General features: G+C 42.3%; 1 protein-coding gene across 1 annotated transcript; it reads left to right on the plus strand.

Annotated features, from left to right (window-relative positions):
• Positions 1-4,879: 4,879 nt before the first annotated feature.
• On the plus strand, positions 4,880-8,152 carry LOC130356117 (protein spinster homolog 1-like). The gene is made up of 2 exons (XM_056557178.1): positions 4,880-5,031; positions 6,584-8,152. The coding sequence occupies exon 2, from the start codon at positions 6,609-6,611 to the stop codon at positions 8,121-8,123; it is 1,515 nt and encodes a 504-aa protein (XP_056413153.1). The 5' UTR covers positions 4,880-5,031; positions 6,584-6,608; the 3' UTR covers positions 8,124-8,152.
• Positions 8,153-17,655: the final 9,503 nt, after the last annotated feature.

The raw sequence follows: 17,655 nt of genomic DNA on the forward strand, positions 1-17,655 counted from the left end.
ACCCTTATATACTCCAGGGCTTATTCCCCATTCACACAGGAAGGGGAGGGACAGGTCCACATCACATGTGCGCGTGATTAAAACCAAAACATGGGACCAAACACAGATAAATTATTCGGAGACATATCAGTAATGTAATATTAAATCTGTTTTGCTATTTAGACCATGGGGTTGAATGCAATTCAAAAGATAAATCCACATGATTTCCCTATTGTGGAGGGATCGAATATGGTCACCTCTCCTTTTATTTAGCTTCACCTTCTCAATGCCTGAGAACCTGAGGGAAGTGGTGTCTGAATTATGACATATTAGAAAATGTTTAGATATGTTAGAAATGTTCGAGCTTAAAGGGCCAGCAGCATGTCTAATGTGCTCTTGCATGCGTTTTTTAAGGGACCTTTTGGTGGAACCCACATATGTTAAGTGATTTATCAAAGTTGTCTATGTCCCGCATCAATATAGACCAAACTACAGAGGGTTAGTCTGGTCTATTGTGCACCTAATTTATCAAATGGCGCACAGCTCTTGATAAATTCTGTGCACAGACTGCATGATCTATGCTTTAGTCTATATTTAAACCTGCTCCAACATGGTCTGACATTTCGGCGTACTTTCAGCCTATGCGACTTGTCGCTGAAAAGTCGCTTTTGATAAATTCAGCACCAATGCATTTTTCAATGCATTTCAGTCTAAAATAGACTAGAATGCATCATGTTCTAAAAATCCTCTAGAGCAAAAGTCGCAGAAAAGTCGCACAGATTTAGACTGAGACTTTCTGTGCGACAAATTTAAACAGGAAAAACCAGTCTAAATACTTTGATAAATCTCCCCCATTGTGTGCACATGATTTTATATACAACAAAAGTGCTATCACAGTTTATAAAGTTGTGAATGACATGGCATTTGCCATCCACAGTACCTTCTATTTTCTGGCATTTTTCGGCAAAGGGACATACCACACACCGCGATTTACCGCACTTGTGGAAGCCCTTGGTGCTAATCCACTGGGTGGTAACACTAGCCGTGTCCACCATACTGGGAACAAGGAGATTGGATAGAGTAGGTGCCCGCCTCGCTGCAAATCTCACACCTGACTTTATAATCTCCCCTACCGTGGGATCTGTTGATAGAAAAGGTAAGTGTTTAATTACAATGCGTTTGATGTCATTAAATTCTGGACTGTACGTGGTGACAAATGTAGGACAATCTTCTGATTCAGTTGGTTGCTTACTTGTAAAAAGGGATTTTCGATCCATAGGATCCACTCTCGACCGAGCTTTTTTCAAGAGCCATCCAGGGTAACCTCGAGCCGCCAGGCGTGTGCATGCTGCATCAGCTTCCCTGCGGTACACCTCGGTTGAAGAACTGTTCCGCTTAATTCGTATAAGTTCACCTACTGGTATGGCTCCTACTGTTTGTTTGGAATGGCATGAATTCGCCCTTCGGATGGTATTGCCTGATATCTTTTTTCTGTAAGGATCAACCTCAATTTTATTTGTATCAGGGTTGCCACGTAATATGACATCCAAAAAGGGGGTTTCACTTTTACACCATGTGTGGGTAAACGTAAGATTGAACCGATTATTATTGATATATGTCATGAATCCATCAACGGTCAGATGGTCAGACGACCAAATGATGAACACATCGTCTACATACCTCCAATACCATGCAAGGCATGTGGAAAATGGATTGGTGTCGGAAAAACTGCTCCTCCCACCAAAAAACAAAAAGCTTAGCCCGAGCTGGTGATGACTTTGCTCCCATTGAAGCACCCGTGCGCTGCAAAAAAAAATTGTTACCAAACATAAAATAATTGTGTTTTAACACAAAATCTACCACCTCAATAATGTAATGTCTCAAATCCACAGAATATTTAGAAAATCTCATCAGTATATCCGAGATAGCTGATAATGCCAGGTTTTTCGGAATACTGGTATAGAGCGATTCAATGTCGCAAGTAAGCCACGACAGAGAATCGCTCCATGTTAATTCATCCATGATTTTTAGCAAGTGCTTAGTGTCCTTGATATAACTTGGGCATTGCATAACCAGAGGTTGCAGTACTGAGTCCAACCACTCGCATAGGTGCTCGTTAAGGGATCCGATCCCCGCCACGATCGGACGCATCGGCGGCGGGAATCGGTCCTTATGCAGCTTGGGTAGCGAGTGGAAGATAGGAATAATTGGAGCAGGCACGAAAATATAATCCACTTCTTTTTGGGTCAAAATAGATCTGGCTTTCCCCTCTTCCAACAGAGTCAACAGTTCTTTTTTAAAAGGTTTAGTAGGATCCCCACAAAGTTTAAGGTAAGTTTTATCATCAGATAGTAGATTTTCATTTAAATTGATATACAGTCCCGTGTCCATACATACTACCAAGCCGCCTTTATCGGCGGATCGGATCGTCAAATTTTTGTTTTTCTTTAATTTCTTTATGGCAGCAGCCTCCTTTTTATTCAAATTAGGACATTACTTTTGATTTTAGATTAACCAAATCTTTCATGATAAGGTCCTGGAACCAATCAAAAATTGCTGGTCTGGTCTGTATAGGGTAAAAATTTTGGTTTTTAGTGGAGAAGGTATGTGCAGTATTCACTTCATCACAAATTGATATCCCACTATTTTCAAGGAGACAGAGATCTCTAAAAGCAATTTGTTCTGCTAACGTATGCATTAGTGGTAAATCAGGGTTTATAGAAAGTTGAGGTGGGTCCGATGGTTCATCAGCATTTTCCACAAAAAAATGTTTCTTAACTGTTAAAGTTCTCACAAATGTATTTATATCCAAAATTGTCCGATAAACATCAAAATGATGTGTAGGAGAGAAACCCAGTCCTTTCCACAGGACCGAGGTTTCTTCATCTGTAATGATTTGTGCAGAAATGTTAATGACTTGAAAATCCTCTTTTATTACTTTTTCCGTTTGTCCTTGTTACGCTCCGAAGCTCTTCTTCCTATGTGTTCTGCCACCGCGCCTTCCTCGTTTTTTGACTGTCTTCTCGCATTGCGATTCTTGTGAGTGTTCACATATTGCGGTTCTGAGTCCCCGCTAGTGTCCGTGGTATCTGAACAATCTGAATTTTCAGTAAACTCCTGGTCAGAAGAACTAAATTCACATGGAGCAATTCTCTATCGTGGCTTACTTGCGACATTGAATCGCTCTATTCCAGTATTCCGCAAAACCTGGCATTATCAGCTATCTCGGATATACTGATGAGATTTTCTAAATATTCTGTGGATTTGAGACATTACATTATTGAGGTGATAGATTTTGTGTTAAAACACAATTTTTTTATGTTTGGTAACAATTTTTATTTGCAGCGCACGGGTGCTTCAATGGGAGCAAAGTCATCACCAGCTGAGGCTAAGCTTTTTGTTTTTTGGTGGGAGGAGCAGTTAATTTTTTCTGACACCAATCCATTTTCCACATGCCTCGCATGCTATGGGAGGTATGTAGACGATGTGATCATCATTTGGTCGTACGACCATCTGACCGTTGATGCATTCATGACATATATCAATAATAATCGGTTCAATCTTAAAGGGGTATTCCAGGCAAAAACTTTTTTATATATATCAACTGGCTCCAGAAAGTTAAACAGTTTTGTAAATTACTTCTATTAAAAAATCTTAACCCTTTCAGTACCTATGAGCTTCTGAAGTTAAGGTTGTTATTTTCTGTCTAAGTGCTCTCTGATGACACCTGTCTCGGGAAACGCCCAGTTTAGAAGAGGTTTTCTATGGGGATTTGCTTCTAAACTGGGCGTTTCCCGAGACAGGTGTCATCAGAGAGGACATAGACAGAAAAAAACAACCTTAACTTCAGAAGGTCATAAGTACTGAAAGGATTAAGATTTTTTAATAGAAGTAATTTACAAATCTGTTTAACTTTCTGGAGCCAGTTGATATATGAAAAAAAGTTTTGGCCTGGAATACCCCTTTAAGTCCCAAAATGCCCTTGGTCCTAGTGGGGTTAAAAGGTCAAAAGATAAAAATATATAAACTAAGAAGACACTGTGAAGTACGGGGATATACTCGGCAGGCCTGGAGAAATATTTTTCTAAAAGATGTTTTTATGTACTTGATGTATTTCTAGGTGTATATGAATATATATATATATATATATATATATATATATGTATAAATATATATATATGTGTCAAAGAAGAAAGCAGCACTCCTAAAGCGTGAGTAGGTGCCTCCAGCTAGGGTCCGTGTCCAGGATCCTGCATACGTAGTTCCAAGGAAAATGCTGTGGCACTCAAGGTATGGTGAAAAAATGAAAACTATTTATTCATCCCAAACGTGCAAAGAGCAACGTTTCAATGGTCTCACACCATCATTATCAAGTGGCTTGATGTGTGAGACCATTGAAACGTCTCTCTTTGCACATTTGGGATGAATAAATAGTTTTCATTTTTTCACCATACCTTGAGTGCCACAGCATTTTCCTTGGAACTACGTAGGCAGGATCCTGGACACGGACCCTAGCTGGAGGTACCTACTCACGCTTGGAACTAGAATATATATATATATATATATATATATATATATATACACACAAATCCAAAAATATGTTGCAGTCTCTTGTAATACCTTTTTTATTGGACTAACAGAATTTTGTAGAGACAAGCTTTCAGGATTCCTCCCTTTATCAAGTCCAATAGACAAGGACTAATGATCAAAGGACTTTATAAATTATCAGGGAGGAATCCCGAAAGTTTGTCTCTACAAAATTCTGTTAGTCCAATAAAAAAGGTATTACAATCTGCATCACTGGACTAATACGGCTACTCACATTTACTATACAGATATACACATACCTGAAGATGATTTAGAACCCTGTGATGTCACACATGCTTGTGATGATGTCACCGTAAGCTGTACAAGGAGGTGCGCGCCGGCTGCAGTCTCTTCAGTGTGTTTTGTATTCACAACCTGTGGTGCAAAGTGTTTCTTAGAGAGTTTCTATTTGCGATAGAGAATTCAAGATTTTGACCGTTCCTTGTCTGAAGAGAGAACCACAAGGTAAGTCTCAGCCTCTTCTATTCATACATACAAAGGGCTTTTTGTTTGACAGTTTTTTTTTTTTTTGTTGTTGCTTTTTTTTAGCAAAAAAAAAAACAAGACATTAATTTCCAAAAGAAATAACAAAAGTTATATTTCTCATAGCATTGTGACAATACTTGGCTTAGGCATTAAACATAATAAAACGCACAGATAGTATCATGACCAGAGCTTTTTCTTGCAAAACTGCTAAAATGCAATTATGCCCAAAAAAGCCCCCAAGAAAAAGAGTCCTAATTCATGAACTTCTAAAAGATATAAGTCTATGAGAAAGATTTGGTGGTGTAGTAAAAGAATAACAGAAAGATTAGGGCAGAAATATAATAGTATATAATAGAATTCTGTGTGTGCTAACAATAGAAATACTCCGGGTACTCCGAAAGGGAAAATTTTCATATCAACTAGTGGCAGAAAGTCATATAGGGGACGGATAGATCCCAATGAGGTGGGGTAGGTTCATTATTAGTAAATGTATATAGCGGGATAGCCCAATTGTATCTACAGTATGAAGTTCACATGGCCCAGTGACCATACAGCCAAACCCTTATAATCCACCATTACTGGGACAGATTCAGGGTTATCAGATATTACTATGACCGGAGAGGTTCAGGTTTATCAGATATTACTAGGACCGGACAGGTTCAGGGTTATCAGATATTACTAGGACCGGACAGGTTCAGGGTTATCAGATATTACTAGGACCGTACAGGTTCAGGGTTATCAGATATTACTAGGACCGGACAGGTTCAGGGTTATCAGATATTACTAGGACCGGACAGAATCAGGGTGGTCAGATATTACTAGGACCGGACAGGTTCAGGGTTATCAGATATTACTAGGACCGGACAGGTTCAGGGTTATCAGATATTACTAGGACCGGACAGGTTCAGGGTTATCAGATATTACTAGGACCGGACAGGTTCAGGGTTATCAGATATTACTAGGACCGGACAGAATCAGGGTTGTCAGATATTACTAGGACCGGACAGGTTCAGGGTTATCAGATATTACTAGGACCAGACAGGTTCAGGGTTATCAGATATTACTAGGACCGGACAGGTTCAGGGTTATCAGATATTACTAGGACCGGACAGGTTCAGGGTTATCAGATATTACTAGGACTGGACAGGTTCAGGGTTATCAGATATTACTAGAACCGGACAGGTTTAGGGTTATCAGATATTACTAGGACCGGACAGGTTCAGGGTTATCAGATATTACTAGGACCGGACAGGTTCAGGGTTATCAGATATTACTAGGACCGGACAGGTTCAGGGTTATCAGATATTACTAGGACCGGACAGGTTCAGGGTTATCAGACATTGGTAACCTCAGGGAAGACGTCTCCATATAAAACACTTATAGAGAAGCGTCTTCTTCTGAGGCTGCGATGGTCTTAGTGTTATCTTGTGGTTCTGTGCTGGACATTTCTGCTCTGTATGAAGGATCTATTGTATAATGACAGGAATGATGACATGTTGTCTAATGTGTTCACTTATCTCTCTCTCTCTAGTGTTTTCAGGCTCTGACCTGTGACCATGGCCTCTCCACAAGACCCATTGCTGAAGGAGGAGGAAGAAGCAATGGAGGACCATAGTGATATGGATGTAGAAAAGGGCGATATCCCTGAGAGGCAGAACCTGCCATCTCTAAGCGTGATGTCCGCCGCACGTTCCATCATCACCGTAGTGATCCTCGCCTTTGTTAATTTGCTCATCTATGCAAATCGCTCCAGCGTGGCGGGGGTGCTGCCTTATATACAGAAAGCATATGACACCAATGCTAGTCTGTCCGGCTTATTGAATACATTGTTCATTGGAAGCTACGTGCTGGTCGCACCAATTGCCGGATATTTGGGCGACCACTGTAATAAGAAATATACTGTTTGCGCAGGTGTCATCGTTTGGCTGAGCATGACACTTACCCTGTCATTCATCCCTGACGGGTACTTCCTGCTCTTCCTGCTGACGAGTGGACTGGTTGGAGCCGGAGAGGCAACTTTCTGCACCATCGCCCCCTCCATCATTGCAGACCTTTTTACAAGTGACCAGCGGACCCGCATGCTGAACGTGTTTTACTCCGTCATACCTGTAGGCTGCGGACTAGGATACATCATCGGGCCCAAAGTGACTGATGCAGCAAGGGGCGATTGGCACTGGGCATTTCGGGTCACCCCTGGCCTGGGCCTCATAGCTGTGGCTTTGATGATTTTGGTCACAAAGGAGCTTCCAAGAACGACTACAAACGGGAAGAAGAACAACAAATCCCAGAAGTTTGCCAAATGGGCAACAGATCTGAAAAAACTATTTAAAAATCGAAGCTTCATGTTAACCACCATGGGATCGACGGCTGTATCCTTCATAGTGGGAGCCATAGGTGTATGGGGTCCGTCATACCTGACCCACGCACGAACACTCCTACAAGAGAAGGACCCTTGCCGTGCTGAACCGTGTGACTATCACGACATCCTAATATTTGGTGTGGTTACAGTCGTTTCCGGCATTCTGGGAGTTGTAGCAGGGACGGAGATAAGTAAAAGATATCGCAAATCCAACCCACGGGCGGACCCGCTTGTGTGTGGATGCGCGATGATGCTCTCCGCCCCTTTTCTTCTGTTGGCATTGACTTTTGGCAACATCAGCCTTGTTGCCACCAACATCTTCATCTTCATCGGAGAGACGCTTCTGTCAGTAAATTTCACCCTCATATCTGACATTATACTAAAAGTAGTAACTCCGTGGAGGAGATCTTCAGCCCTGGCCGTGCAGATGACAATCTATCACCTACTAGGTGACGCCGGCAGCCCGTACCTCATCGGCCTGATATCTGACACCTACGAACGAGGATATGCCAAATCCCCTCTTCTGAAATACCGCAGCCTGGAGTATGCCCTCATGACCTGCACCATAATGGCAGTCATCGGAGGGGCCTTCTTCATGGCCACGGCCCTATATATAGAGAGGGACGAAAAAGAAGCAGAGATGGAATCAGAACCTCCGTCATCCTCCTCCTCCTCACTGCTTCCTGCCGATGAGGACCGCGCTTCAGACTGAGGAAAAGTCATTGCCTACCTTTATCTCGTTTACTTCATTAAAAAAAATTCAGAAAAAAATAACTGCATTTGTTCTATGTTCCACTTTACCCCTTATTCTCTACCCAGGGGTGGACACAGACAGCAGAGGGCCCTTGTGAAAAGCATGTGCCTGTGCCCCCCCCCCCCCCCCAAAACATCAATTGTTCAGCACCCCCCCTCCATGTGTCATTTACTCAGGTGGACCCCCATATGTCACTTGCTGTATAAGTTTCTAATTATTTATTAAGGCCTCCCATATGCCGCAGCTCATTCAAGCCCCCCACATTAGGTAGCATAGATTCCCAACATTAGGTAGCATAGATTCCCCACATTAGGTAGCATAGTTTCCTCACATTAGGTAGCATAGTTTCCTCACATTAGGTAGCATAGTTTCCCCACATTAGGTAGCATAGATTCCCTACATTAGGAAGCATAGTTTGCCCACATTAGGTTGCATAGTTTCCCCACATTAGGTAGCACAGATTCCCCACATCAGGTAACATAGTTTCCCCACATTAGGTAACATAGTTTTCCCACATTAGGTAGCACAGATTCCCCACATTAGGTAACATAGTTTCCCCACATTAGGTAGCATAGTTTCCCCACATTAGGTAGCACAGATTCCCCACATTAGGTAACATAGTTTCCCCACATTAGGTAGCATAGTTTCCTCACATTAGGTAGCACAGATTCCCCACATTAGGTAACATAGTTTCCGCACATTAGGTAGCATAGATTCCTCACATTAGGTAGCCATAGCCCCCCCAAACACACAGAAAGACACAGACACACACAGAGACACACTTACCTGCCCTGCACAGCGCTTCTCCTCTCCGGCAGTGGCCTGACGAGTGATGTCACTGACGTCCTCCTGAGCGGGTCTGCAGAAGTACGTCACTTGTGTGACGTCCCTCGTCAGACCCCGGTCGGCCAGAGGCAGACTCACTGTCTAAAGTGCTCGCTGCGCTATTATACCCCGCAGCTGCTTTAGAACAGTGAGCAGCGGCAGCGCCAACTCTACCATGAACCTACTAGGCACCAAAAAAAAGGGGGCAGCAAAATGCCGCCCCTGAAAAGTGCCACCTGGGACTTATGGTCCCACCGGGTCCCATGGTAGGGCCAACCAGAGGCGGCTCTAGACTTTGTGAGGCCTTAGGCGAAACTTGAACATGAGGCCCTGCTTTATTTTCTGCTGAAATTACATGGTGGTCCAGCTGTGAGATGGTTATACTGTGACATCACTGTGTATTATCCCTGTACTGTGACATCACTGTGTATTATCTCTGTACTGTGCCATCACTCTGTGTATTATCCCTGTAATGTGACATCACTGTGTATTATTTCTGTACTGTGCCATCACTCTGTGTATTATCCCTGTAATGTGACATCACTGTGTATTATCCCTGTACTGTGCCATCACTGTGTATTATCCCTGTACTGTGAAGTCACTGTATATTATCTCTGTACTGTGACATCATTCTGTGTATTATCCCTGTACTGTGACATCACTGTGTGTATTATCCCTGTACTGTGACATCACTGTGTATTATCCCTGTACTGTGACATCACTGTGTATTATCTCTGTATTGTGACATCACTGTGTATTTTCCCTGTACTGTGACATCACTGTGTGTATTATCCCTGTAATGTGACATCACTGTGTATTATCCCTGCACAGTGACATCACTCTGTATATTATCCCTGTACTGTGACATCACTCTGTATATTATCCCTGTACTGTGACATCACTGTGTGTATTATCCCTGTACTGTGACATCCCTGTGCATTATCCCTGTACTGTGACATCACTGTGTATTATCTCTGTACTGTGACATCACTGTGTATTATCTCTGTACTGTGACATCACTGTGTATTATCCCTGTACTGTGACATCACTCTGTATATTATCCCTGTACTGTGACATCACTCTGTATTATTCCTGTACTGTGACATCACTGTGTATTATCTTTGTACTGTGACACCACTGTGTGTATTATCTCTGTACTGTGACATCACTGTGTATTATCCCTGTACTGTGACGTCACTGTATATTATTCCTGTACTGTGACGTCACTGTGTATTATCCCTGTACTATGACATCACTGTGTATTATCCCTGTACTGTGACGTCACTGTGTATTAACCCTGTACTATGACATCACTGTGTATATTATCCCTCCCTGTACTGTGACATCACTGTGTGTATTATCTCTGTACTGTGACATCACTGTGTATTATCCCTGTACTGTGACATCGCTGTGTGTATTATCTCTGTACTGTGACATCACTGTGTATTATCCCAGTACTGTGACATCACTGTGTGTATTATCTCTGTACTGTGACATCACTGTGTGTATTATCTCTGTACTGTGACATCACTGTGTGTATTATCTCTGTACTGTGACATCACTGTGTATTATCCCTGTACTGTGACATCACTGTGTATTATCCCTGTACTGTGACATCACTGTGTATATTATCCCTGTACTGTGACATCACTGTGTATATTATCCCTGTACTGTGACATCACTGTGTGTATTATCCCTGTACTGTGACATCACTGTGTATTATCCCTGTACTGTGACTTCACTGTGTATTATCCCTGTACTGTGACATCACTGTGTATATTATCCCTGTACTGTGACATCACTGTGTGTATTATCCCTGTACTGTGACATCACTGTGTGTATTATCCCTGTACTGTGACATCACTGTGTATATTATCTCTGAACTATAACCTCACTGTGTGTTATCTCTATACTGCAACATCACTGTTGATGCTTACACTGCACTGTGACATCACTGTATATATTAAGCCTGTATACTCTAATGCCACTGTACATATTTACTTTGCACTGCGAGTGACAATACAGGGTAAATATGCACAGTGACATCACAGTTCAGAGTTAATATAAACAGTAATGTCTCTATACAGGGACAATAAACAGTTTTGCCACTACAGGGTTAATAAAAGCAGTGTTGTCACAGTAGAGGGTAACTATACAGCTATGTCATTGTACCGGGAAAATATACACAGTAAAGTCAGCATTCAAGAATAATAAACTGTGATGTCACTACAGGGTTGTTATACACAGTGACATCAAATTACAGGATGAAGCACAGTGATGTCACAGTTTATTATGAAGCACAGTGATGTCACAGTTTATTATGAAGCACAGTGATGTCACAGTTTATTATGAAGCACAGTGATGTCACAGTTTATTATGAAGCACAGTGATGTCACAGTTTATTATGAAGCACAGTGATGTCACAGTTTATTATGAAGCAAAGTGATGTCACAGTTTATTATGAAGCACAGTGATGTCACAGTTTATTATGAAGCACAGTGATGTCGCAGTTTATTATGAAGCACAGTGATGTCCCAGTTTATTATGAAGCACAGTGATGTCAGAGTTTATTATGAAGCACAGCGATGTCACAGTTTATTATGAAGCACAGCGATGTCACAGTTTGTTATGAAGCACAGTTATGTCACAGTTTATTATGAAGCACAGTGATGTCACAGTTTATTATGAAGCACAGTGATGTCACAGTTTATAATGAAGCACAGTGATATCACAGTTTATTATGAAGCACAGTGATGTCACAGTTTATTATGAAGCACAGTGATGTCACAGTTTATTATGAAGCACAGTGATGTCACAGTTTATTATGAAGCACAGTGATGTCACAGTTTATTATGAAGCACAGTGATGTCACAGTTGATTATGAAGCACAGTGATGTCACAGTTGATTATGAAGCACAGTGATGTCACAGTTTATTATGATGCACAGTGATATCACAGTTTATTATGAAGCACAGTGATGTCAGTTTATTATGAAGCACAGTGATGTCACAGTTTATTATGAAGCACAGTGATGTCACAGTTTATTATGAAGCACAGTGATGTCACAGATTATTATGAAGCACTGTGATGTCACAATTTATTATGAAGCACAGTGATGTCACAGTTTATTATGAAGCACAGCGATGTCACAGTTTATTATGAAGCACAGTGATGTCACAGTTTATTATGAAGCACAGTGATGTCACAGTTTATTATGAAGCACAGTAATGTCACAGTTTATTATGAAGCACAGTGATGTCACAGTTTATTATGAAGCACAGTGATGTCACAGTTTATTATGAAGCACAGTGATGTCACAGTTTAATATGAAGCACAGTGATGTCACAGTTTAATATGAAGCACAGTGATGTCAGTTTATTATGAAGCACAGTGATGTCACAGATTATTATGAAGCACAGTGATGTCACAGTTTATTATGAAGCACAGTGATTTCACAGTTTATTATGAAGCACAGTGATGTCACAGTTTATTATGAAGCACAGTGATGTCACAGTTTATTATGAAGCACAGTGATGTCAGTTTATTATGAAGCACAGTGATGTCACAGTTTATTATGAAGCACAGTGATGTCACAGTTTATTATGAAGCACAGTGATGTCGCAGTTTATTATGAAGCACAGTGATGTCGCAGTTTATTATGAAGCACAGTGATGTCGCAGTTTATTATGAAGCACAGTGATGTCGCAGTTTATTATGAAGCACAGTGATGTCACAGTTTATTATGAAGCACAGTGATGTCACAGTTTATTATGAAGCACAGTGATGTCACAGTTTATTATGAAGCACAGTGATGTCACAGTTTATTATGAAGCACAGTGATGTCACAGTTTATTATGAAGCACAGTGATGTCACAGTTTATTATGAAGCACAGTGATGTCACAGTTTATTATGAAGCACAGTGATGTCACAGTTGATTATGAAGCACAGTGATGTCACAGTTGATTATGAAGCACAGTGATGTCACAGTTTATTATGATGCACAGTGATATCACAGTTTATTATGAAGCACAGTGATGTCAGTTTATTATGAAGCACAGTGATGTCACAGTTTATTATGAAGCACAGTGATGTCACAGTTTATTATGAAGCACAGTGATGTCACAGATTATTATGAAGCACTGTGATGTCACAATTTATTATGAAGCACAGTGATGTCACAGTTTATTATGAAGCACAGTGATGTCACAGTTTATTATGAAGCACAGTGATGTCACAGTTTATTATGAAGCACAGTGATGTCACAGTTTATTATGAAGCACAGTAATGTCACAGTTTATTATGAAGCACAGTGATGTCACAGTTTATTATGAAGCACAGTGATGTCACAGTTTATTATGAAGCACAGTGATGTCACAGTTTAATATGAAGCACAGTGATGTCACAGTTTAATATGAAGCACAGTGATGTCAGTTTATTATGAAGCAGTGATGTCACAGATTATTATGAAGCACAGTGATGTCACAGTTTATTATGAAGCACAGTGATTTCACAGTTTATTATGAAGCACAGTGATGTCACAGTTTATTATGAAGCACAGTGATGTCACAGTTTATTATGAAGCACAGTGATGTCAGTTTATTATGAAGCACAGTGATGTCACAGTTTATTATGAAACACAGTGATGTCACAGTTTATTATGAAGCACAGTGATGTCCCAGTTTATTATGAAGCACAGTGATGTCACAGTTTATTATGAAGCACAGTGATGTCAGTTTATTATGAAGCACAGTAATGTCACAGTTTATTATGAAGCACAGTGATGTCACAGTTTATTATGAAGCACAGTGATGACAGTTTATTATGAAGCACAGTGATGTCACAGTTTATTATGAAGCACAGTGATGTCACAGTTTATTATGAAGCACAGTGATGTCACAGTTTATTATGAAGCACAGTGATGTCACAGTTTATTATGAAGCACAGTGATGTCACAGTTTATTATGAAGCAAAGTGATGTCACAGTTTATTATGAAGCACAGTGATGTCACAGTTTATTATGAAGCACAGTAATGTCACAGTTTATTATGAAGCACAGTGATGTCACAGTTTATTATGAAGCACAGTGATGTCAGAGTTTATTATAAAGCACAGCGATGTCACAGTTTAATATGAAGCACAGCGATGTCACAGTTTGTTATGAAGCACAGTTATGTCACAGTTTATTATGAAGCACAGTGATGTCACAGTTTATTATGAAGCACAGTGATGTCACAGTTTAATATGAAGCACAGTGATGTCACAGTTTAATATGAAGCACAGTGATGTCAGTTTATTATGAAGCACAGTGATGTCACAGATTATTATGAAGCACAGTGATGTCACAGTTTATTATGAAGCACAGTGATTTCACAGTTTATTATGAAGCACAGTGATGTCACAGTTTATTATGAAGCACAGTGATGTCACAGTTTATTATGAAGCACAGTGATGTCAGTTTATTATGAAGCACAGTGATGTCACAGTTTCTTATGAAGCACAGTGATGTCACAGTTTATTATGAAGCACAGTGATGTCGCAGTTTATTATGAAGCACAGTGATGTCGCAGTTTATTATGAAGCACAGTGATGTCGCAGTTTATTATGAAGCACAGTGATGTCACAGTTTATTATGAAGCACAGTGATGTCACAGTTTATTATGAAGCACAGTGATTTCACAGTTTATTATGAAGCACAGTGATGTCACAGTTTATTATGAAGCACAGTGATGTCACAGTTTATTATGAAGCACAGTGATGTCAGTTTATTATGAAGCACAGTGATGTCACAGTTTATTATGAAGCACAGTGATGTCACAGTTTATTATGAAGCACAGTGATGTCACAGTTTATTATGAAGCACAGTGATGTCACAGTTTATTATGAAGCACAGTGATGTCAGTTTATTATGAAGCACAGTAATGTCACAGTTTATTATGAAGCACAGTGATGTAACAGTTTATTATGAAGCACAGTGATGACAGTTTATTATGAAGCACAGTGATGTCACAGTTTATTATGAAGCACAGTTGTCACGATGCCGGCTGGCAGGAGGTGGATCCTCTGTGCCAGAGAGGGATTGGCGTGGACCGTGCTAGTGGATCGGTTCTAAGTCACTACTGGTATTCACCAAAGCCCGCCGCAAAGCGGGATGGTCTTGCTGCGGCGGTAGTGACCAGGTCGTATCCACTAGCAACGGCTCAACCTCTCTGACTGCTGAAGATAGGCGCGGTACAAGGGAGTAGACAGAAGCAAGGTCGGACGTAGCAGAAGGTCGGGGCAGGCAGCAAGGATCGTAGTCAGGGGCAACGGCAGGAGGTCTGGAACACAGGCTAAGAACACACAAGGGAACGCTTTCACTAGGCACAAGGGCAACAAGATCCGGCGAGGGAGTGCAGGGGAAGTGAGGTATACATAGGGAGTGCACAGGTGAAGACACTAATTGGAACCACTGCGCCAATCAGTGGCGCAGTGGCCCTTTAAATCGCAGAGACCCAGCGCGCGCGCGCCCTAGGGAGCGGGGCCGCGCGCGCCGGGACAGGACCGAGGGAGAGCGAGTCAGGTACGGAAGCCGGGGTGCGCATCGCGAGCGGGCGCCACCCGCATCGCGAATCGCATCCCGGCTGGAGGCGGTATCGCAGCGCACCCGGTCAGTGTGTCTGACCGGGGCGCTGCCGTAGCGAGGATGTTGCGAGCGCTCCGGGGAGGAGCGGGGACCCGGAGCGCTCGGCGTAACAGTACCCCCCCCCCTTGGGTCTCCCCCTCTTCTTAGAGCCTGAGAACCTGAGGACCAGACTTTTATCTAGGATATTGTCCTCAGGTTCCCAGGATCTCTCTTCAGGACCACAGCCCTCCCAGTCCACTAAAAAAAAAGTTTTTCCTCTGACCTTTTTGGAGGCCAGTATCTCCTTTACGGGGAAGATGTCTGAAGAACCGGAGACAGGAGTGGGAGAAATAAGTTTAGGAGAGAAACGGTTGAGGATGAGTGGTTTAAGAAGAGAGACATGAAAGGCATTAGGAATACGAAGAGAAGGAGGAAGAAGAAGTTTGTAAGAGACAGGATTAATCTGGCACAAAACTTTGAAAGGACCAAGATAGCGTGGTCCCAGTTTGTAGCTGGGAACACGGAAGCGGACATATTTAGTGGAGAGCCATACCTTGTCTCCGGGAGAAAAAATGGGGGGGGGAGCTCTTCTTTTCTTATCAGCAAACTTCTTCATGCGTGATGAAGCCTGTAAGAGAGAATTTTGGGTCTCTTTCCATATGGTGGAAAGATCACGAGTTATTTCATCCACAGCGGGCAAACCAGAGGGCAAGGGAGTAGGGAGGGGGGGAAGAGGGTGACGGCCGTACACCACGAAAAATGGGGATTTGGAAGAAGATTCAGAGACTCTGAAGTTATACGAGAATTCGGCCCATGGTAGAAGATCTGCCCAGTCATCCTGGCGGGAGGAAACAAAATGCCGTAAATAATCACCCAGGACCTGGTTAATTCTTTCTACTTGCCCATTGGATTGAGGATGATAAGCAGAAGAAAAGTTTAATTTAATCTTGAGTTGTTTACAGAGAGCCCTCCAGAATTTTGACACGAATTGGACGCCTCTATCCGAGACGATCTGCGTGGGCAACCCGTGAAGACGAAAAATGTGTACACAAAATTGTTTTGCCAACTGAGGCGCTGAAGGAAGACCAGGAAGAGGAATAAAATGTGCCATCTTGGAAAATCGATCAACGACCACCCAAACAACAGTGTTGCCACGGGATGGGGGTAAGTCTGTAATAAAGTCCATACCAATCAGAGACCAAGGCTGTTCGGGGACAGGCAGAGGGTGAAGGAGACCAGCAGGCTTCTGGCGAGGAGTCTTGTCCCGGGCACAGACAGTGCAGGCCCGCACAAAATCAACAACATCCGTCTCCAGAGTCGGCCACCAATAGAAACGAGAGATGAGTTGCACGGATTTCTTGATGCCCGCATGGCCTGCGAGATGGGAGGAGTGACCCCATTTGAGGATTCCGAGGCGTTGGCGTGGAGAGACGAAGGTCTTCCCTGGAGGAGTTTGCCTGATGGAGGCTGGAGAAGTGGAGATCAGGCAGTCAGGAGGAATGATGTGTTGCGGAGAGAGCTCTACTTCCGAGGCATCCGAGGAACGAGAGAGAGCATCGGCCCTGATGCTCTTATCGGCAGGGCGAAAGTGAATTTCAAAATTAAACCGGGCAAAGAACAGAGACCACCTGGCCTGGCGAGGATTCAGCCGTTGGGCAGACTGGAGATAGGAAAGATTCTTGTGATCGGTGTAAATAATAACTGGAAATTTAGATCCCTCCAGCAGATGCCTCCATTCCTCAAGTGCTAATTTAATGGCCAGTAGCTCTCGATCCCCGATGGAGTAGTTCCTCTCCGCCGGAGAGAAGGTCCTAGAAAAAAACCCACAGGTAACAGCATGCCCGGAAGAATTTTTTTGTAGAAGAACCGCTCCAGCTCCTACTGAGGAGGCATCAACCTCCAATAGGAAGGGTTTAGATGGGTCAGGTCTGGAAAGCACGGGAGCAGAAGAAAAGGCCGACTTGAGCCGTTTAAAGGCGTCTTCCGCTTGAGGAGGCCAGGACTTAGGATTGGCATTCTTCTTGGTTAAAGCCACGATAGGAGCCACAATGGTGGAAAAATGT

The sequence above is a fragment of the Hyla sarda genome, chromosome 2 (genome assembly GCF_029499605.1).
Source record: "Hyla sarda isolate aHylSar1 chromosome 2, aHylSar1.hap1, whole genome shotgun sequence".
In the NCBI taxonomy this organism is placed as follows: Eukaryota; Metazoa; Chordata; class Amphibia; order Anura; family Hylidae; genus Hyla; species Hyla sarda.